This window comes from Carassius gibelio, chromosome B6 (assembly GCF_023724105.1).
Source record: "Carassius gibelio isolate Cgi1373 ecotype wild population from Czech Republic chromosome B6, carGib1.2-hapl.c, whole genome shotgun sequence".
NCBI classification, from domain to species: domain Eukaryota; kingdom Metazoa; phylum Chordata; class Actinopteri; order Cypriniformes; family Cyprinidae; genus Carassius; species Carassius gibelio.
The window spans coordinates 28,540,370-28,564,591 of NC_068401.1; the positions used below are offsets into that span (position 1 = coordinate 28,540,370).

The 24,222-nt window shown below is 38.5% G+C and overlaps 2 protein-coding genes and 1 long non-coding RNA gene across 4 annotated transcripts in view; all 3 read right to left on the bottom strand.

The window, feature by feature from the left end:
• LOC127960221 (uncharacterized) overlaps positions 1 to 20,438 on the bottom strand; it is a 28,691-nt gene extending 8,253 nt beyond the window's left edge. The window contains exon 1 of the mRNA XM_052559839.1: positions 20,280 to 20,438. Within this exon, the coding sequence (XP_052415799.1) occupies positions 20,280 to 20,391 (112 nt within the window). The 5' untranslated portion in view covers positions 20,392 to 20,438. The remainder of the gene's footprint in view (positions 1 to 20,279) is intronic.
• LOC127960214 (E3 ubiquitin-protein ligase TRIM39) overlaps positions 1 to 24,222 on the bottom strand; it is a 290,581-nt gene that overhangs the window by 123,736 nt on the left and 142,623 nt on the right. The gene's annotated exons all lie outside the window — the stretch shown is intronic.
• LOC127960225 (uncharacterized) lies at positions 12,504 to 14,823 on the bottom strand. Its single transcript, XR_008154347.1, has 2 exons — positions 13,654 to 14,823; positions 12,504 to 13,418 (listed from the first exon to the last, which is right to left on the bottom strand). It is a non-coding gene; the product is annotated as an uncharacterized LOC127960225 (long non-coding RNA).

The following is a 24,222-nucleotide window of genomic DNA, read 5'->3' on the forward strand; positions in this document are numbered from 1 at the left end:
TTTGTCCAAGAAGTTGCTAGATTTGTTGCTAGGCGCTTTTTTTTTTTTTTTTTTTGGAAATAAGTCACTACATCTATCGACAAAGTTGCTAAGTTGGCAACACTGGAAAACTCTGCTCGCCTGTCACCCGGTTAGGTTGCATTGTGTTCAAAAACAGACAGTGTTGGGGAAAGTAATTACGTCACTTAGTAACATTTTATGGAAAGTAATGCATTACGTTACTTTTGCGTTACTTTTTCAATCTGGGCAGGGCTTGCTTGTTTCTTTTTAATATAAAAAGTTCAGATTTTTGGTAAACATAAAAGACCTTTCACACCAAAATCTAAATGCTAAATAATTCTCCGGCTGAAGAGAAAATGAATTCACGTCTGTATAATATAAGACAAAAGAAAGAAGTTAAACACTTCAGCAATAAAAAAGAAGCACACGTTTATCTAGAATAATTTTTGCTTATTAGTGTGTTTAAATTGGATCATTGAAGATTAGCAGCAAAGACATTGGTTAATAAAATGGGATTAAATACATAAATGATATTTGTGTTATTTAACATCTAATTAATGATGCAGATTTTTATTATATTCTGAGTTACATTTCACTGTTTTTTTTTTCATTTTGAGTAATACTTAAACTTAAGTTTTTTTTTTTTTTTTGCAAGTGAGATTAATGCATTAATCTCAATAATAAATGCATGTTCACATTTATTCTAGAATTACAGTGACTTCTTACTCCAGATTTCTCTCAACATGAACACTGCAAACAGATATTTATTGAACGAAAGACAAGTTACTTCCAATCATTTAACTTTAACATTTAACTCAAGTCACGAATATCAAGTCAAAGTCAGATCTTTTATGAATAATTGTCAAGTCTGAAGTCCTAAAATTTGCAACTTAAGTCTTAAGTCCCCCAACTCTGAATTTATAGCCTTTCATTTACATTAGTGTGCTTAATTGTCTTTTCTAATGAAATATTTCTGTATAACATTTTCTTTTGCAGGATCCAGCCTCCATGAAAGTAACATTTTTAAAAGTTGAAATGGAAAGCAAAATATGCATAAACATATTCATAGCTTGCAGCATTGAGTTTGCTCATGAAGAGCTTCTTAAACAGATACCGATCAATAGAAAACTGTATCTCACAACACTTGCCATCTTCAAAGCTGTGTGACTGACTAGTTTCTGTTCACTTTCTTATGGAAGTGTTAGTCACATGCATAGCTTTTCAGAAACTTTTTTTTCCCACCAAGGAAGTTGAGAACTCAGGGGTTTTACATTGTAATTGCAGCATGTTAGCTTGACCTTAGAAAATATATAAATGTTCTCAAATGACAAAACAGTTAATGTTAACATTGGACATTCATTGAGAGTAAGACATTGATTTAAATGCTCTTACAGTCTAATCCTGAATGTCTAAACTATTTCTTTAATTAGTATGTAATGTGTATAGCAAATAAAGTTAAGTGGATTGTTGACAGTTTAAATATTTTAATCTGTGTATTTTACAAAACTATTTAATGTGTGTCCAGTCAAAATATTTTCCTTAAAAAAAAAAAGATCAAAAGACCGACTGGTCTTCTCAGAATACCTTCATCAGGTTCTACAAGCTGGACGTTCAGTCCTTAGCCTCTCGAGTGCTGTCGGTGAGTGACTGATTTATACCTCTTTTAAAATGTGTGTTGTTTTGGCCTCGTACAGTAGTTACTCTGCACAGCCCTATGCTATTGTTCTTGTCTGCCCTGTACTCAGTGTAGCTTCCTGTTATTCATGTATGATTCACTCCGTGCTACCTTATCATGTTATGTGTTATGCTGCTTAACACCGTTATCGCTGTGCAGCCCCTTAACAATACTGTTGTTGCTTCTGCCCTGTTGTCAGCAAAGCCTACGTTAGTACTGGCCAGATATGCAAATTTCATATGCCTGAGTTTTAGATGCTCATTAGCCGAATTTCCAGGGCTTAAAACGGGCTGGGCGGGGCTAATAGCCTTGGGGCCAGTAGCACCGAAGCCAGAATAGTGCTGCATTTCCACAGTCAAGCCTGAAGCTCTGCTGCACTTCACTAAAACTCGCCCTTTAAGAACTGATGTCTATATATTAAAAACATTACTTAGTTTAATTCTGTTAACATAGATTTAAATATATTTCGTGCTGGTCTCTCCTCTATCGTTAGATGGGAGGGCTGTAGGCGTGGCTTCACCAAAGCTCTCCTGAGCAAATTATCAGCAAAAGAGGAAATCAACACTCAGGTTACTATTGTAACCTCGGTTCCCTGAGAGCAGGAATGAGGGAGCCGAGGTTATGATAGAACTCAGCGAAGATAGAACATACATGATTCCCAACCAATAGGGAAGCTTATGAGGCGGGCTTGCAGCTGATAGGTGGAGATAAGCAAGTAGCCGCATTTCCACTGTCAGGCTTAAACCGTGTGTGCTATTGCATGCCAGGGCCAGTCACGTTTCCACTGTCACTTACGGTGCTTAATCGTGCCTCATCAGGGCTTCCTCTGGGCCAACGGCCAGGGTTTTTTGGCCCGACGAAAACTGTGTTCATATTATAATATTTGAGTCTGAACAGCGGTTCGCTTGCGTCATCAAGCCTGCAGCTGTTTACCACGTTGCTTGGTAACGACAGCGCAGGAGAAGGCGGCAAATGCATAACATTACTCTCTGCACTTTTATGTATTACGTTTTTGAACTGTTCGTTTTGTTTATAAAGCTTCGGTACATAATGGCACTTGCGTCTGTCTTACGAATGTACTGAAAATGCTCTAAAGAATGTTGAAGGCGAACATAAATGAGATGTACAGCTCTCTGCTTGCATTTGGTTGATTTGGTACAATTGCGTTCACATAAGCAGCGAACCGTCCCAGAGTTCACATGAAGCGTACCCCAGACCACCTCACATCATCCAAACAAACCAAACTCTGACATCAATCGAACCCGGGTGCGGACCGAAAGTGCTAGTGTGAAATCACCCTAAATGTGACGTATAGGCTACTGTGGCTACAAATAAACAGAAACAGACTCGCCTGAATAAGCAGGCTATTAACATAAGCATCACAAATAAATAAATAAAATTGAAATAAAATTATTTCGGTAGCACTTTATTTTACAGTCCTGTTCCTCATGTACATACTATTTACTTATTATAGTAATTACAATAACTATGTAATAACTAGGTACTAACCCTGAACCTACCCCTAAACCTAACCCTACCCCATGTAGTTACCTTGTATTACCAGAATTTTCTTAGATAAATACACTGTAAGTACACCATAAGTACATGTTAGTACACGTACTGTAAAAAAAAGTGCAACCATTATTTCTGTGTGATTAATTTGGAGTCTTGATAAATTAATTAATTATGATCAATGTATCACTTATAGTAAAACATTGATGCATTTGAATTTGAATATTTAACAAAGCATGCAAACAAACGGCCGCTTTTATCATGTTCGTTTTGTGATCGCGCTAGTTCCAGTGACTTATTTCTTAGTTTTCTGATAACTTCTCTTTGTTGGTGAAATGATGGGGTTGCATGGCATTGTTTCTGAGAGGTGTTTAACCTGTTAGCCAGCATTATGGGACTCACAGCTGAAAGTGCTCTACCTAACTTATAATTGTAACAGTTTCCCACTTCAGTGTGTTACAAACATAATTTTGGGGTCTTTGGTAAGAAGACTCTTTGGGCTTTAATTTTTATGAACTAGATTTGATAATGCTCAAAAATATTAAAAGTTATAGACACTGAAGTGCCCTGAAGTTTTTTTTTTTTTTTTTTTTTTTTACCACACTTAAATATTTTTTATTTGATATAAATATACATTAAATGAGTCTTGGAGCAATCTAGAAAAGTAATGGGTTGAAAGTCACATGTCTCATGAGTTTCTATTTCAAATCTGAATAAGATATCATGAAAAATGAGACTCCTGCAAATATGTCTACACCCCCCCCCCCCAAATATAAAAAAATATATTTCCCAATAGTATTGAAGGCTTCTACAAACTATTTAGTCAGTAAACATACCACTGCATAGTTTTTTTTTCAATTATAAAACACTAGACAGAAACTTAGACATCATATAAGTGATTTATTTGAGCGCTAGAAAAATACAATAAGAATAAGTTGAGTAAGTGAAATAAGAATAATAAAAAAGAAAGTTTGCCAATTACAGAAAATCCTGAGATTGCTAGAAATGCAGCATTTACAATGAATTACGATCCAAATAAGTGCTGATGTGCTGACGGCTATTTATACAGATGGTAATAACTAGTGGTGGGCCGTTATCGGCGTTAACGTGCTGCGTTAACGTGAGACTCTTATCGGGCGATAAAAAAAAATATCGCCGTTAATCTATTCTCAAAGTTGGGTTGGGAGCTGGGTCTATACTAAGCAAGCTATGATTACTTTCACCTTGATATTTTATATAACCAACTGGCTGAGGCCAGCTTAAAAAGATGCTCAGGACAGTTGACGGGCCACTTCTGCGTATCATCATGAAAGCTTATCTTTTTCACGTCTTTTTAAGCCTTGCCGCTTGTCGATTTAAACATTAAAGCATCCAAAAACAAGACGCGGGAGAGCTGAACAGAGTAGGGGAGAGTGGGGTGATTTGTGGCAGTAGGGAAGTAGTTCCACCCCCTTTCCATTGAAGAAATTGGTCTTGTGACCACATAATTTTAAAAAGCCATCCATTTTACTCATCCTCCAAATAAGAGAGACACATGGCATGAGAGGTTATCACATTTTTGCTCATGAAACTGTTTTTTTCTTTTCAAAGTAAAATTTCAAATATAAAAGGTTTTTTGATTGTAGCGTCTGAACAATTCTAGAAAAGTTTGAAAACATTTCACACGTTTTAGTGCATTACCAGGCTACACAATGAGTCTATACAGTTAGCATGATGTTAGCTCTTAACTGCTGGATCATGCTATTTTTTCAAACTTTTGGGTATGGGGTGATTTGTGCCAAAGGGCCTGGGTTAAGTTGTGCCAGTGGATGAATATCTGCAGGATGACCTTGAAAAGATTCAGGGAGAAAAAAAAGGGTTACCATGATTTTGCCAAGTAAGACTTTGGGCCCTATCTTGCACCCAGCGCAATTGACTTTGTACACCGACGCATGTGTCATTCCTATTTTGCACCCGCGCAAAGCGCGATTTTCCCTCCACAGAAGCACGTCGCTAAACTAGTGAATGAACTTGCGATCCCTGGGAGGTTCAGCGCAAAAAAGGAGGCGTGTTCCGGCGCAAACAATCCCTGGTGCTATTTTGCTGTTCCATTAAACAATTGCGCCACTGACCAGAAAAAATCTAGTCTAAAGTCAGTGGCGCGTTGCGCGTTGTTCATTATGCTATTTTAAGGGCACATGCTTGACCATAATGTATAGCGTGCACAACGTGCATACACTTTGCTCATGTAATCTAAACAGATGCAACAGTTATTTTTGCAAATCATAAATTGTTACACTAAAAAAATATTAACACATGAGATGAGGGAAATCATTGTGGTGTGCCACGAAGATGTGAAAAAAATAGGCATAAATCTAGCTTACAAATTATTCAGGCTAATTATTCTCGCATCCCCATACAACACAACTTCTCTGTCTTTCAATGCTCTTACAAGAACATCAGTCTCCTCGGCTGTGAACCGCTCCTGGCGTGCGCCTGGTAAATACGCCATAATAATAGCAATCCATAATGGAACTTGCGCACCTGCTTTTAAAGGGAATGTTGGATGATGCTCTGATTGGTTTATTTCACGTTACGCCCAAACCACACCTATGAATAATGAAGCCATTTTAGATTTGCGCCGGGCGCAAGAGCCATTTATCCCGCCAGGAAAATAGCAACAGCACCGAGACCCACCCACAAAGTTACTTGCGCTTCGCGCTTTGACACTTGTGTTTCGGATCATTAAAATAGGGCCCATGTTCTGCATCAACATTTTCTGATGATCCTGGATCAACATTATTAACCCAATCCCTACCCCTACACCTAACCCTACCCATAATTTAGTCCTAAAATCAGAGGGAAATGATAGCTGAATAACAATGGTGTAGAAACTCCTCTTGGTTGGTTGGAATGTTGTTCCTGGATCAACAAGGATGTTGACCCAGGTACATGTTTTACTTGGTGAAATCATGCTCGCCAAGAAAAAGATAGGAGAAGTAACAAAGAAAGGGTATAATAGAACATCTCTACAGTGATGGACAGGTAATCATCAGTCATAGGATAACATATTCTCTCTCTCTCTCTCTCTCTCTCTCTCACACACACACACACACACAAACAAACATTTAAAGAAAATAATGAAGGGGTTATCCCTGAAGGTGATGTGCTCAAGAACATACCCATACCCCAGTTTATATTCCCCTGAAACATTGACAAGTGGGATGTTAAGTAGTATGCCAAATCCAGACCACCAAGACCTACATACCGACGGGATAATCTGTAGAAGTGAGGAGATGGCCTTGCCTCATCAGTGTTTGATTTACCTGCCAAATTATTCACAAATAACATATATTGTGTATTTAAATTGTGTTTTCCCAGAAACTACAAAATATGTCTTATTCCAACAGTTTAATAGGGTGACAATATCTGAATAAACCTTAAATTTGTAATTCTGTATTGAATTTGTCTTGCTTTCATATAGAATTACAGTTCGTAACATTAAAATGTTCTGTTTTACTTCAGAAATCACTGGCACTATTTACCCCAACGTATTCTCCCAAAAGGCACAACTTACCCCGCACCAGGGGCAAGTTATGCCACGAGACCACTTTTTTTCCCAAAAGCTATATTTCTGAAACAATTTATTTTGCACTCCATCAGCTGACAAGTGCGTCAGAGCGATTCACAAGCTGTCAGGAGAGAGACCCAAAATTCAAATAAACTATCTTTCGCCTATCTTTCATTCATTCTTTTTTCAGGTGGATTGTCTCATTCTGTTTGTGACACTGTACACTGCAAAACCATGCCTTGTTTTTACTACCGAGATGCAGTTTCTGACCGTGAGTTATTCCATAACGGACGCAGACAGTTCTTTCGCTGAAGAACTGAAACGTAAACAAAGGAATTATGATTCATATTACAACGTTATTGCTTCTTTGGACTAAACCTGCTTCATGAGATGTCGTTCAGTGGACCCTTACCTTCCTAACTAAACCAGGATTTACAGCTGTGGATATGTTTATGACTCGTTCTTACGAGGGATCTGGTATGGGGGGGATTGTTTTATAAGCAAACCCTTGTTTGCCAAAATTGCCCAAATTATTAAATTGCAGTTAATTATGAAAATGTTAACGATAACAGAGGGGTTACATCTGAATATTTTTTTCACACACATACAGATTTAATTGATTATTTCATAAACTACATTGACTACTATAAAATATGATCCAGATGTTTCAGGAGTTAAGGATACATGCTTATTTCCGATTTGGGTTATGTCTATTTATTTGTTAGGTTGTTAGATGCTTACATACAGCTTGAGACTGTGTGCAAAGAGATAAAACACAGACTCACAGCCTACTTTTTATAGTATGTAAAAAGATACAATGAAGGACATACTAGGACCTTTGAGCCAGTCATGTTGCTCAGTCCACATCACCCCATAGCACATACACATCTCATCCACATTATATGGTAGATGTCTGGTTACTCTCAAAAGCTGCCAGTCCCTGGTACACAGTTTCCCCCTTAAATGTTGTTTTTCAAAGCAGTTGTGTGCACAAGTTACATAAAGTAACTAAATGTCCCTATGGACTATATATATTACCTTATTCATTGTATGTTAAAAAAGAGACTTAAATGAGATTAATGCAATCAATGCAAGATTAAAAAAAAAAAAAAAAAACTTATTTAAAAGTAAAAATGTATGTAATGTTTAAAACAGATAGAACGTTTTCACTAATTAAGAACTGATGTCTATTTATTAAAAACGTTAGATTAATTCTGTTAAAGGGGGGGTGAAATGCTATTTCATGCATATTGAGTTTTTTACACTGTTAAAGAGTTGGATTCCCATGCTAAACATGGACAAAGTTTCAAAAATTAAGTTGTACGTTTGAAGGAGTATTTCTGTTCCAAAAATACTCCTTCCGGTTTGTCACAAGTTTCGGAAAGTTTTTTTTGAGTATGGCTCTGTGTGACGTTAGATGGAGCGGACTTTCCTTATATGGGTCCTGAGGCACTTCTGCCGGAAGAGCGCACGCTCCCGTAGAGCAGAGCACTGAGAGCACAACAGACTTCACTGATCAGAGCGAGAGCGTCGCGAAATGTCACAAAAGGAGTGTGTTTTTGGTTGCCAGGGCAAGACAACCCTGCACAGATTACCAAAAGAGAAAAAGCATTAAGGGACCAGTGGATGGAGTTTATTTTTACAGAGCATCAACGGAGTTGTGCAAGTGTTTGTGTTTGTTCCCTGCATTTCGAAGATGCTTGTTTTACAAACAAGGCCCAGTTTGATGCCGGATTTGCACATCGTTTATTTCTTAAGGATAATGTAGTCCCAATGAAAAAGGATCACGATCGTGTGTTGGAACCGCATGCGGTGAGTAAAACTGCTTCAAATATCTCTGTGTTGTTAACTTAGCTATCGGCGCATAAGCACATCAAGTAAACAACATGCGATGTTGTAATCAAACTGCACTTTCCACATGTACAGCTTAAAAAAAAAAAAGTGGAACTTAATCATTTTCCAAAACCGCTAACAAATATATACAGTTTCAGTACATACCACATAGAGACGTCGTTGCTGATGCTGCTCTTGTTAAATTTCAGCCTCTGGATCTGATTCTGGATCATAAATATACGCTGAATCTGACTGTTAGCCATGGTTTGTTTTGATTGTTTTTTTCCTCACGGTAATGTCACAGCTTCCAAACGCTCTCAACTCAAAAGCCTATTCGCGCTCGTGATTCTTTAGCTCCGCCCACACGTCACGCCTCCAGCCGGTAGTGTTTTTCCGGGAAAAATCGGTACAGACTATCTTTCTCTTATGAATATAATAAAACTAAATAATTTTTGGAGTTATGAAGGATGCAGTACTACTCTATAGGTACTCAAGATTAACAGGATATTGAGTGAAAACAAGCATTTCACCCCCCCCCCCCCTTAACATACATTTAAATCTATTTCGTGCTGGTCTCTCCTCTATCGTTAGATGGGAGGGCTGTAGGCGTGGAGTTTGGTAGCGGCGCGTGAGGTCGATCCATCGGTTACGCTCTGCTAGGAGATCTTATCTCTTTGTTTAACTTTGTAACTGTCAGTTACAAAGTCTAGATTTTTTTTATTGTAGTTAATGGTAAAGTACAAGATAGTTTTGAAAAGTATCTTGTGCTGGTGTTTTAACGACTGCGTCTAATGCAATTTCTTTTAGATCAGCATAAATGCATACCTATAACCTTAACTTTTCACCCAGCGTGACAAATGCTGATTTTCCATTGTTTTAGTTTGAGGTAAGGTACAAATGCTGTAAACTCTGTAGCCTAGTTTTCTTTTGTAACTGGTAACAAACTCTAACAATTTTTTTAAATTGTAATGCTACAAAGTTTGGACACTCAAGTGTTGCTTAACGAACGTATCTGAGTTTTTGGCTTGTTTGGTTGTTTTAGATAAATAACCAGTAACCTAGTTTTCTTTTTATTTAATTAGTAACAACTATTTTTTTTTACTCTTGTCCAAGTATAAAAAAATGATCATTACATTGTTTATATTTCTTCTATATTTATAACCTTTTTCTTGTAATGTATAGTGTATGTAAAACTTTCCTTATACTGTTTTCACGTTTTCACATTTTAAAGTTTGAAAAGCACCTAGTTTTGAACAGTTTTTTTTAATGGCCCCCCAACACAAACAAAACTCAGCTCAAACTACTGTAGTAAAACAATTAAGACCTCTCAACAGTACCCCCCCCCCCCAAAAAAAAACCACAACACACAAAGTGTATGTGTGTGTGTGTGTGTGAATGTACTAGATTATCACACGTAGGAAATGGTCAGGCTGGACCTTGATAATTTTTACAAGAGGTGTTTATTCACTCGACACAGCAGAAGCTTTTCAAAATTTCCATCAGAAAGGCAGTTTCTCTTTGGTCAGAAGATGTCTTTTCCTACACTAAAGAGTAGCTCACAAGCCGCACTTACAGGGACTCCTGTGTTTTACTTGATGAACATCTTCTTCATTATTGGAAGGTTTTGGAATGCATTGACAAGGTTGGTTTCAGCAGATTGCAAGTAGTTGTCTACTTCATTCAGAACTGCTCTTGTTCTGAAAGATGGGAAGTATCCAGTTATTTCTTCACCATCATCACTTGGGTCCTCACCATCTGTATGCATGTGATCGTTATCTGCACATTGAGTTTGAAGCAGGTTTACTTCTGCTTTTATTTTGGACACAACATCAGCCTTCTTTCCACTGGGGATGTATACCAGTCTGAACATAGGATGGCGAGAAGCGTGTTGGTAAAACACAGCTTGGATCATCCAGCAAAACCTAACAAATAGTATGAGTTTCTGGTGCATTTGATCAGCGGCTTGCCTCTGCTGTGTGCCTAAAGGTGCTTGCAACCATACGACTTATATAAGACGGAGACTCTTGTAACAAGTTCGTATATTTGGCCTGGCACGGCTTGGCTTCCTACGATCGGCGTGACTCGGAGAGACGCCAAACAAACATCTCAGGATGCCTCGGGGTAAAAGTGAAGCTCCTTCTGCGGGGGAAATGCAACAACCTGTGCAAATTCCTGCCATTGAGGACACAGTAAGCAAACAGATTGATGCACTTTTCCAGGATTATGGCTTTATTCGTAAAATTAGTCAATTATTAGTTGACTCCTTGATTGAACCTATTAAACAAGCTATTACTGCCTCTATCGCAGAATCTGTTAAAGACTCACTGAAATATGAATTGCAAGACACGGTTGACAAAGTTATCGATCGACAAAACAAATACAATAAAATGGAGGACATCTTGGATGAGCAAGAACAGTATTCCAGGCGAAACTGTCTTGTCCTCTATGGTGTCCTGGAGAATGACCATGAAAATACAAGTAATGTGATTATGGTAAATGGACTGCATTTATATTGCGCTTTCAACAGACCACATGGCCATCCAAAGCGCTTTACAATTTGCCTCACATTCACCCATTCACACACCGACGGCGGTGTCTGCCATACAAGGCGCCATCCAGCTCGTCGGGAGCAGCTGGGGTTAGGTGTCTTGCTCAAGGACACCTCAACACTTGGTCAAGTGGAGCCGGGGATCGAACCACCAACCTTCCGGTTTGTAGACAACCTACATGAACCACTGAGCCACTGCCGCCCCACTGCCCTTAACATTCCTTATTATGAACATTATGAAATCCAATCTTAACATTGATGTGAAGCCTGGAGACATCGACAAGTGTCACCGCTTGGGATCCAGATTTGGGAGGGAAAGACCAAGAGGGATAATAGTCAAGTTTTCTAATTATAATATAAGAGACATGGTTTACAGGACGAAAAAAAAAACGACTTAAGGGATCAACACCAAAGATGTACATCATGGAGATGTGGCCAAAGCGGGCCGAAGCAGGCCAAACTACTGGACGATCTTCGGAAAAAGTATAAGGACAAACTTGCAGCCAACTGGACTCAGGACAGACGCCTGTATTTACTGACCAAATCAGATCAGAGGCACGTCTAAAATAAGCTGTCTAATGTAAAAAAACCTGCGCCTATAATCCTGGACTATGTAATGACTAGTTGACTATAAACTAAGTGAGTAAATATATATCTTTGTACTGACTTGTTGGCTCTGATCCAGCAAAAGTCATAGTTGAGTTTCTTCTTATTATTATTATTTATTTATTTTATATACTATCGAGAAATGGATTTTATAGGTTCTATACGGGGTTTAAAATGTTCTAAAACTTGGGATTTCAACCATTCTTTGATATAGATATTACATGGGGTTTGATGAATTAATTACCTTTAGGAATCATGAAGTGCTTGAACAACATTGCTTTGAAAAACTCAAATGTAAATGTGTCTTGCCTGAAAATTTTGTAGAGTTTGATAAACTTCCTTTTTCTTTATTACATCTTAACATGAGAAGCCTAATAAAGCATCATAATACTACATTTTAATATTATCGGATGTAGTGAAACCTGGATAAATGAGCAGACATATCTGATCACACTCAACATGGACGGATATGTGCTGTATAATAAAAATAGAACAAGGAAACCGGGTGGGGGCGTGTGCTTATATGCCAACATACAGCAGAGTGTAACTGTTCGGGATGACCTACTTTTGGATGATGGGTTATCAGATTCCTTATTTATTGAAATACATAATGAAAATATAAAAAGTATAATTGTTGGAATAGTCTATCGACCTCCGACTCAAATTGTTTCTTGACCAAACTGGATGAAATATTAAGTAGCCTCAATTACATGAATAAACATTGTTTTATTCTTGGCGATTTTAACATCAACTTAGCTAAAGATGACGGTGCAAAAAAATGATTTCTTAAATTGTTTGTATTCTTCAAATTTTTTTCCAACTATAAGCTCATATACGAGAGTAACAGAAACAACTAAGTCCACCATTGATAATATTATTACAAATATACATGTACATTTTGACTGGTGTAATTATGTCAGATATCACAGATCATTTTCCAATTGTACTTTTCATAGACCTGGATACTAAGACCAGGCAACAACAAAAGATAAACTGCTTAGTAATCTTAGGCATAAAACAAGGGATTCTGTATTTAGCTGGAATACTCTGGAAGAATCTTATAGTGCTTTTATTAATGAATTAACCAACAGTATTAATATCACTATACCAGAAAAAATTGTTAAAGGTCATACAAGCAATCAAAATACTTGGCTTACAAAGGGAATCCTAAAATCAATTAAAAGAAAAAATAAGCTTTACAAATGCTACATTAAAAATCCAACTAATGACAATAAAGGAAAATATTTTACATTTAGAAATAGACTCACAAAGTTAATACGAATAAGGAAGCGGAATTACTACACTGATTTAATTAAAAATATCTAATAACTAATAACTAATGTTATTAGTGCTGATTATGTGTCTTGAAGGGCCCTATTTATAAGCCGGTATGGCTTCTGGGTAGTCCTTTTTTACAGGAACTTGTTGTGTACTGTGAAATAAACTGAAACCGAGTACTGAGCTGCAGAGGCTATGAGCAACCTTGCATCTTGAAAAATGTATCCAAACCTCTGCTTCACCCCACTGCTTCACCCCATTGCATCTATCATTTGTTTACAGTGATGTATGTTTGCCTCATGCTTTATATGCTCCATTCGATCGAGGAGAATTGAGATGGTTGGCACCAACACTCCAGTGTAGGCCATTTTATCAGATTGCAGTACATCAATGGCCTTGGCCAGAGGTGCCATTACCTTAAAGATGCAAAGAAAAGGAATACATAAATTACTGAAAACTGATAGCAATAATAGTGATAGTAAGTGATAGTAATGATAACAAGAGTTTTCCTATTTAGAATCATCATCATTCTAAGTAGTGGTAGTTTAACATTCAGTTACACGGATGTAAGTGGTTGCCTTTATGTTCAAGCAGATACATGAATTACAGCATCAACACCAGTTCACATATCAAAATAAAGAGGATATTTACCTGAACATACTCATGTATGAAGTTGAGTTCTGCCACTTTGAAGCGAGTCACCTGAAGCCTCTCACAGGTCTCCTGGAGTTCTTGTTCTTTTGTCTGGATACAGGTATTCTAGCGTTCCAAGGCATGGTAAGTGGAGTTCCACCTTGTTGGACTGGGAACTATCAGCTGGCAGCCTAGCTTCTCTTTGATTATGTCTGAAGCTGGTGTGCTTCTTTGTTGCTTGTTCCATAGTGCCTGGAACTTTTTTGAAGGCCTCTGACTGTGACAAAGCACTCTCAATGTCTCTTGTTGCTACTAGGTTGAGGGTGTAGCAGGCATTGCTGATAAGGTAGGAGACTGTAGCCTTCTTCTTTGTCATTTAAAATGTCTGTGATATGTATTAAGACAGTGTGCTCATCTTCTTCTTTTTCCTCATCATCCTTTTCTCTGTCTGGGATTGTTCTTTGAACTTCTGCAAAGACACTGAAAGCTTTCACAAAATTTGAACCATTATCTGTGGTTGTAACGGTCACCTTGTCTTTTATGTTGAAATCTCTGTGCACATTTTCCAACATCTCAGCCAAAACATCATATGTGTGGCGCATTTAATTCTACGACAGGCTAATGCTCCAGAGCAGATGGTTAATGTTTCTTGGTTTATCCAGTGGATAGTCACTCCAAGGAAGCTTCTGTTGTTTGAAGACCATGCATCTGTTGTGGTACATACACGTGTCTGTTTGGACAAAATCATAGACAGTGTGCTTTTCATTGATATATACTCATCCTCAAGCATTCTTCCCAATGTTCTCCTGGACATCAAATGCCTGCTGGGTAAAATCTCTCTGAATAAATCGATGTATTCTGGTCTCTTCACAGTGTGAAGTGGATGCAGTCCTTGAATGATGACGTTAAGGAACAACTTGTCAAATCGCTCTTGGGTTACAGTGGGGTCACCTCCTCTGAAATACTTTGCTACATTGCCTTGTATGAGAGGAACAGGGTGTGTTCCACATTCCCTGGAATGCACATTCCCTGGTGTGCTCCTCTTCTTGAGTGTGCTCACGTTCCATTTCCATTGAGGCCATTTTAGTTGGATGAACCCTCTAGGAAATGTTAAAAACATTTTAAATTAGGTTTTATGTTATTTTATGTAGTTGTACATAATATGTTGCAAAACTTTCTGCATACATATTTACACATAACCCCTTTAATGCAGAAAAAAATTACGTTTGCTTATAAAACTATTAATAGTTGCTATAATTAAACTATTTCTAAGACAAAAAAATTATGTCACAGATATCAGCACAACCTGTCCCATATTACAAATTCACAATGTGAATGTCTTTTGAAACCCAGCTAAATTGATTTATTTTCTGATTTACTGTTTTCTACATGAAATCATCCTTAAGAACATTATGGGAAAATATAATCAGATTATTTTAAAATTATAATTAAATAATATAGTCATATCAATTACTTAAATCAAACTTTAATGGGGTTTTTAAATTCACAAATTCTTAATTTAGCACGAGGGCATGTGCTATTTTCCCATTTATTTACAATATATCCGAAACGTGATTTTCTTTTTATTAACAAGGGAAAACGCTTTTTTTTCTACCAACAGATAGAAAAAAGATCGCTAGAAAGTGCATAGTTTGTGTTTGAAGACTGAATTGCGATGGTTGTGCATTTGGGAATCACCTGAATATGTGTCCTCAAATTTGTGTTTGATGTCTTCGAAGTTGAAAGCAGGTTCAATCTGGGGTTGCACAGTAAGCATCTGAAAACATATTTTTTTCTCTGTTATCTCGGTCAGTGTCATGTATTTGTCGAGGTACGGCCACGGCGACTTGATCCTCGGGATCAACTGTTCTCCGACCTCACCTTCTGCCATCATTTCATCAAGTAATTTTTTGCATGATTGGCCAAGGAGTGGTACCATACGGAGCAGAAGGTGGCGGTAATGCATCATAAAGCTGGTTGGTTGTTATCCACCGTAAACACGAACAAGATGAAGTGGCGCTGTGGCGTCACTTACTGATCCAGGATCAGTGATCTTAGCAGTTGTATTTCCCGATTTGAGTTTGGGCTTCAGAAATCCTTGCGAAAATGTAGCTTGTGTGGAAGCTACCACACTACTTGGTAAAAAAAGAGCTTCGCTACTGAAAATCTATTTGATTAAAAAAGCAGCGAAGCTACGACAATGCTACTGAGAAATGTAGTTAAACTAGGAACTTTGCTGCTTGTAGCGACGCTACTGCCCAACACTGCTTAACTTTCACTGGTAGTCCTATGTCTTACAGTGGGAAAGGTTCATAGACAGACCCTGTCTTGTGAGCAAAGAGAGCCTATAATAATTTTCTGGCAGTGTCAGAAATTCAGCATGATCATTGCACTGTGTGTTTGCAGCTATGACCCACGTTTAACTGACCAACCAGTAAAAACGCAACATGATATCAACGAGAAATGCCACTAAAACATAAAAGTACTTACTTCAAGCTCTTATTTCTTTCTCTTTGGCCGCTTCCACTTTTTTCACCACACATAAAAACTACAACTGTCAAAGTGTGATTCATTATACACTTTTTGTTTACCACTAGAACATGCTAATGACGGTCATGTACAGACAGTCTACATACATGTCGTACCCAAGTTTATAAGATTCATTTTGCACAGTGTGACCAGCAATGATCTTATGAGATTGATAAAATCGTGCAGCATGTAAGGTTTAAAGCACTGCTACTGCTGCTCGCTGAAAAGATCAGACGCAGAGAGAGCTGTGCACGCACTGGGAAAGCAAGAGCTTGCACTCATGTGGCAGTACTGGCGAGTCTCTAAATAAACTTTGTCCAAGAAGTTGCTAGATTTGTTGCTACGTGCTTTTTTGGGGGGAAATAAGTCTAGATAGATATCTACATCTATCGACAAAGTTGCTAAGTTGGCAACACTGCACAAGCTCTGCTTGGCTGTTGTCACTTGGTTAGGTTGGATTGTGTTAAAAAACAAACAGTGTTGGGTAAAGTTTCTTTTAAAAGTAATGCATTACAATATTGTGTTACTCCCTAAAAAAGTAACTAATTATGTTACTTTTTATGGAAAGTAATGCATTACATTACTTTTGCATTACTTTTTCAATCTGGGCAGGGCTTGCTTGTTTGTTTTTAATATAAAAAAGTTCTATTTTTTTGGTAAACATAAAAGCCCTTTCACAACAAAAGCTAAATGAATAAGTCTCTGGCTGAAGAGAAAATAAATTCACGTCTGTACAATAGAAGACAAAAGGAAATAAATAAATAAACACTTCAGCAATAAAAAAAGAAGCACAAATGTTTATAAATTTAGCCTATTAGTGTGATTGACTTGGACCATTGAAGGTCAGCTCCAAAGATATTGGTTAATAAAATGAGATTAAATACATAAAGGATATTTATGTTATTTAACATTTAATTAATGATGCAGGTTCAGTCCAGAAGGGAGGAGTTCCAGGGGTACCTGGATGTCTGGAGCATACAGGCGTGGTCACTCAGCTTATCAGGGAAGCCAGAGAGAACAAGGGGGACCTGGCTGTGCTGTGGCTGGACCTCGCAAATGCCTATGGATCCATACCCCATAAACTGTCGAAGAGGCACTGAACCGGCATCACACCCCGAAGAAGTTCAGAGACCTCATCCTGGACTACTATGCCAACTTCCATCTGAGAGTCTCCTCCGGAACAACAACCTCAGACTGGCACAAGCTTGAGAAGGGGATCATCACTCGGTGTACAATCTCAGTCATCCTTTTTGCACTCGCCATGAACATGCTGGTGAAATCTGCAGAAATGCAGTGTAGGGGGCCCCTCTCTAAGTCTGGAGTTAGACAGCCACCCATCCGAGCCTTCATGGATGACCTGACAGTGACCACAACATCTGTCCCAGGCTGCAGGTGGATCCTGAACGGCCTTCAGGAGCTGATGTCCTGGGCTCGCATGAACTTCAAGCCGGCAAAGTCAAGGTCCCTCGTGCTGAAGAAAGGGAAGGTTACTGACAAGTTCCACTTCTCACTTGGCACCACCAAGATACCATCACTGACAGAGGAACCTGTGAAGAGCCTGGGGAAGGTGTTCAATTGCAGCCTGCGAGACGTAGCTTCCACAAAAGCAACCAACCAAGACCTGGAGACCTGGCTGACCGTGGTGGACAAGTGTGGCCTTCCTGGCAAGTTCAAGGCCTGGATTTACCAGCACGGTATCCTCCCTCGGATCCTAGGGCCCCTCCTGGTGTATGAAGTCCGCATTTCAATGGTGGAAGGTTTTGAGATGAGGATCAGCAGGTTTCTGCGCAGGTGGCTGGGACTGCCTCGAAGCCTGAGCAACATCGCTCTATATGGGCAGAACAACAAGCTGAAGCTTCCCATGAGCAGCCTGAGCGAGGAGTTCATGGTGATGCGGTCCAGGGAGGTTCTACAGTATCGAGATTCAAGTGATCCAAAGGTTGCCCAGGCTGGGATTGAGGTCAGGACAGGGCGGAAGTGGAGGGCTACTGTGGCAGTGGATGATGCGGAGTCAAGGCTACGGCAAAAGGTGTTGGTGGGCTCAGTAGCACAGGGGAGAGCTGGCCTGGGCAGCAGAAGAACTCCTCGCTATGACAAAGCGGAAGGGAAAGAGAGGAGGTCTCTGATTCTGGAGGAGGTGCGTGCAGGGGTGGAGGAGAAGCGAGCTTGCCAGATGTCTGGGATGCGGCAACAGGGCGCCTGGACAAGATGGGAGCAAACAGTGGAGCGCAAAGTCACATGGACTGAGCTTTGGAAGGCTGAACCCTACAGGATAAAATTCTGGCCCCCTCTGCCAGAAGAGAGGAACGTTGGAACACATCTTGAGCTGCTGTCTAAAAGCCCTGGGTGAAGGGCGTTACCGCTGGCGGCATGACCAGGTCCTAAAAGCCGTAGCGGATTCTATCTGCAGTGGAATTAGCCACAGCAAGAGCCTCCGCCCAGTGAAGACCACAGCTTTTGTCAGAGCTGGGGAGATGTCAACACCAGCTGCCCGGGGCACCTCCTCTGGCCTGTTTGCAACGGCGCGTGACTGGGAGCAGTCAGTTGATCTGGGCAAGCAGCTGAAGTTCCCTGAGGCAGTTGCCATAACAACATTAAGGCCAGACGTTGTGCTTACCTCAGAAGCCTCCAAGCAGGTAATTCTCTTCGAGCTCACAGTGCCTTGGGAGGACCGTATGGAGGAGGCCAATGAAAGAAAGAGGGCAAAGTACTCCCAGCTTGTGGAGGATTGCCGGAGCAATGGGTGGCGGGCAATATGCCAACCCGTCAAAGTGGGATGTCGAGGGTTTGTGGGCCAATCCCTTTGCAGGGCCTACAAAATGCTTGGCATCACAGGGGCGAGCCAGCGAAGGCCCATCAAGTTGGCCACTGATGCTGCAGAAGTAGCATCAAGGTGGCTGTGGATCAGGAGAGGAGAGGCATGGCGTGTAGGGTAGTAGCGCTACTTGGACATAAGCTGACTATGTCCAGGTGCACCAGACGGTGTATCTAAATCTTGCATTATATTCTGAGTTGCATTTCGCTGTTTTTATTCATTTTGAGGTGTTTTTTTTTTTTTTTTTTGAGAATGAGATTAATCTCATAAAGCATTAATCTCATTAATAAATGGATGTTCCCATTTATTCAAGAACTAGTAACATACTCCCAGTTTCTCTCAACATGGGGACAGAAGAGCTGTTAATCAATAAATTGGGAAAAACGTAACTGCTGTTACTTATTTGAAAATGTAACTCAGAGAAGTTCTTATAAATTAAAAAGTAATGTGTTACTTTAATAGTTAACTACTCGAATAAAGTTATATAATTACGTAACTCGTGTTACTTGTAACACATTATCCCCCAACACACACAAAAAAACCTTTTGGTGATTTACAGTAATTGTTTTATAAGAATAATTATGTACTGTACGTACAGTAAGGGAGATATTGGCAAACTTTCACCTGTAGTAAGTCAGTCTTGTAACTACAAACATACTACAACATTTGGAACATAAAAACACCCTTTAGGTCAATTACAGTAATTATTTTCTAAGAATAATTATTTACTGTACTTACAGTAAGGGAGATATTGGCAAAATGTCATCTGTAGTAAGTCAGTCTTGTAACTACACATGTCCTACATTCTTTGGAACATTAAAAAAAAAAAAAAAAAAAAAAAAAAAAAACTTTTGGAGAATTATATATTTTTAAGAAAATAGCTTGTGTACTGTACATACAATAAGGGATATAATGTCTGTAGTGACATATTGGATTAAATATTTTCAGTCAGTTTTCCCACAATGCATTTACTGCGGCATTGAAAACATAATTTGTATTAATTATCACGTTTTGTACTGAGAGGTAAATTTGCAGACGGTCCCTAAAGCAAGCCCATGCGAATATCCAGCTAACATCATACCTAAAACTAACTTTACCGCGCTCAACACTACAAACAGATATTTACTGAACAAGAGACAAGTTATTTCGAATCATTTAACTCAAGTCTGAGTCAAGTCTCAAGTCATGAATATCAAGTCAAGGTCAAGTCTTTTAAGAATATTTGTCAAGCAAGTCTCAAGTCCTAAAATGTGCAACTTAAATCTGACTCGAGTCAAGTCATGCATAAACATTTTCATACCTTGCAGCATTGATTTTGCCCACGAAGTGATTCTTAAACAGATACAGATCAATAGAAAACTGTATCTCACAAGACTTGCCATCTTCACAGTTCTGCGTGACTGTTGTAGCATTCGATTCTGTTCCCCTTGGAATTCCCGTTTCCCTCGGGTTGCCAGGTCTGTGTCATAATATTTAATCAAACATTGCCCCAGAGTAGTCTAAATTCCGCGGATTTGGCAACACTGCCGCATGCAAATAAACCAAACACAACTGGATGTAAGGAAAGCAAAAAGGGACAAATGTCTTACTGCACTGCAGCATAGTAAAATGATTCTCACACTCCAGTTAATGTTCTATTATTTTTTTTATTCATCTTGCAATTGCTCCTATGTTTTTGTCTTATGTCCGAGTTTTTGCAGTTTAATTTTTCCATTGCAAATTAGTGTAATCTGTCCATGCTGAAGTCCAAACTCAGGGTTTTGCCGTTTCCATATAGAGCAGCAATACATTCAGGGTTGCCAGGTTTTTACAACAAAACCCGCAACATTGCCAGTCAAAATTGCTACTTTCGATGGGGTCCCCGGCTAAAAATTGCGTTCCGAGGATAAGAGACACGTTTTTAGGCAACGCGGTTTCACTTGTAAATTTGGCATCTTATGGGACAAATCTCACGTTATTGCTGTAACTTCAACCCGCGGACATAAAAACAACTGGCAACAGTAGTGTTAAAGTAGCCCAATTTCGCGGGAAACCCGCGGACATGGCAACACTGAATACATTTGAACTAATATCCTATTTGATAAATCTGTTTACCTTCTTACTAATACAGTGCTGGAATATAGCTCCTCATATAGCTCAAACCTATATGAAGAAATTCTAAATTACAAAAACTCAAGGTTTTTATCCATTTCTCTTAAAAAAAGAGCAGCAATATTTAATTTGCAGATGTTCCTCCAGTTTCCAAGTTGACGGTAAGCAGAAGTTCTTTAAGTGATAACTCCTCTACAATGACACGTTTTCTCATAGTAAAGTGAGGTATAGTGATACACCAAGACTTGAAAATAACAAAAAGTCAGTGCTTGTCAAGAAACTATACTTAACTGACTTATAGCAACTAGCACATTGACAGTGACCTGTTTTCTAATTTCAGTTTAAATGGGTGTATTCCTTCAATTAGGCCTTTAGAACCTCATTGCAGGATATTTGATATTTTAACAATAAAGCTATTTCAAAAGATGTCAAACTTTATCACATCTCCTCAAAAAACAATGTAAAGTTTAGAAGAAGTGGTTGCTGGACAAAAAGAGGCAAGAAAAAAAAAAAAAAAAAAAAAAAAAACCAAGCTTGCCATTTCAGTTAGATTATACTGGCCTGAAATGAGGTGGACATTGATAAATGGTTAAAAAGGCTACTAAATATTTTCCTTTTCTCAATTGCTGTGAGACATAAACTGATTATGTTTTGTTAACAGCTAACATGAATTTAGTGGGGTAAGTCACATGGACCAACAATGTAAATGAGTACATTTATTTACCATTACACAACATAGCCTATGCTATTCTGACTAAATATGAAGCAGTTGTGTACTGCATTAATTTATTTCACTGGTTTGGGGCACCAAAGATCATTCTTTCTGACCAAGACACAGAGTCTGTTAACCAGGATTGTAGTTTATTGAATGAAGGCAAACAAAATCAGTATCAATTACAATTTTCATGTGTGCATAGGTTCTGATTCATACACAACATTTATGGTTCAGTGTATATTTATTCTAATGCATGTTTTGCACAATTCAATTCAATTCAATTCAAGTTTATTTGTATGGCGCTTTTTTACAATACGAATCGTTACAAAGCAACTTTACAGAAAATTATGTTTCTACAATATTTAGTAGTAGCTTTATGGTGGTGACTGTCAGTTTGTGCACGTTTGACAGGATTTTTAGAAAAAATTAATACAAGACGTAGTCAGCTAGACGATGAACATTATTAATATTATTAATTAATAATTGTTAAATGATGCAGTCACACTTGTAGCAATATTTGTTAGTTATGTTTGTTGATTCAGGGTTAGCATCATCTGAGGTCCTCTGAGGGTCAGCATCATCTCTTCTCAGGTGTTCTGGATCCAGACTGGAGCTTGTGTAAATCCTAGTTACCACTGTCCCGTGACAAAACATAGAAACAAAATAGAGACATCCTTAGCATAGCTGCTGATCCAACAAACTAAAATTAGTTTAACCCAAGCTAATGAATAAAAATGCACATTTGATCAGATGCAACTACACTCACAATTTAAGAGATACATTATTCGAATGATTGGTGAAAGAGATGTGTTTTTAATCTAGATTTAAACAGAGAGAGTGTGTCTGAACCCCGAACATTATCAGGAAGGCTATTCCAGAGTTTGGGAGCCAAATGTGAAAAAGCTCTACCTCCTTTAGTGGACTTTGCTATCCTAGGAACTACCAAAAGCGTTTTGTGACCTTAGGGTGCGTGATGGGTTGTAGCGTGGTAGAAGGCTAGTTAGGTACACAGGAGCTAAACCATTTAGGGCCTTATAGGTAAGTAATGATAATTTGTAACTGATACAGAACTTAATAGGTAGCCAGTGCAGAGACTGTAAAATTGGGGTAATATGATCATATTTTCTTGACCTGCTAAGGACTCTAGCTGCTGCATTTTGGTCTACCTGTAGCTTGTTTATTGAAGAAGCAGGACAACCACCTAGAAGTGCATTACAATAGTCCAGCCGAGAGGTCATGAATGCATGAACTAGCTTTTCTGCATCAGAAACAGATAACATATTTCGTAGCTTGGCAATGTTAATAAGATGGAAGAATGCAGTTTTTGTAACATTGGAAATATGATTTTCAAAAGACAAATTGCTGTCTAATATGACACCCAGATTTCTGACTGTAGAGGAAGTAATAGTACATCCGTCTAGCTGCAAATTGTAATCTACAAGATTCTGTGTAGTGTTTTTGGTCCAATAATTAATATCTCTGTCTTATCTGAATTTAATTGGAGAAAATTATTTGTCATCCAATCTTTTACATTTTTAACACACTCTGTTAGCTTAGATAATTGGGAAGTTTCATCTGGTCTCGTTGAGATACATAACTGAGTATCATCAGCATAACAGTGGAAGCTAATTCCGTATTTTCTAATAATATTACCAAGGGGCAACATGTATATTGAAAATAGAAGGGGACCTAGGACGGATCCTTGTGGCACTCCATATTTTACTGATGATAAATGAGATGACACCCCATTTAAGTAAACAAAATGGTAGCGATCGGACAGGTAGGATCTAAATCATCTTAGAGCCTGCCCTTGAATACCTGTATAGGTTTTGTAATCGATCTATGAGTATGTCATGATCTATGGTGTCGAACGTAGCACTAAGATCAAGTAAGACTAGAAATGAGAAGCAGTTTCGATCTGACGCAAGGAGCAGGTCATTTGTAATTTTAACAAGTGCAGTTTCTGTGCTATGGTGGGGCCTGAAACCTGACTGAAATTCTTCATACAGATCATTTTTATGCAGGAAGGTGCTCAATTGAGCAGACACAACTTTTTCTAAAATTTTTGACATAAATGGAAGATTTGAAATAGGCCTATAATTTGCCAGTACACTAGGATCTAGTTTTGGTTTCTTAATAAGAGGCTTGATAACCGCCAGCTTGAATGGTTTTGGGACGTGACCTAAAGATAATGATGAGTTAATGATATTGAGAAGCGGTTCTTCGGCTACAGGTAACAGCACTTCCAGTAATTTAGTGGGTACAGGATCTAATAAATATGTTGTTGGTTTAGATAAAGTGATAAGTTTATTTAGCTCTTCCTGTCCTATGGTTGTAAAGCACTGCAGTTTATCTTTGGGTGCGATGGATGAAACTGAAGTGTTAGACGCTGTAGAATCTACATTCGCTATTGTATTTCTGATGTTTTCCATTTTAT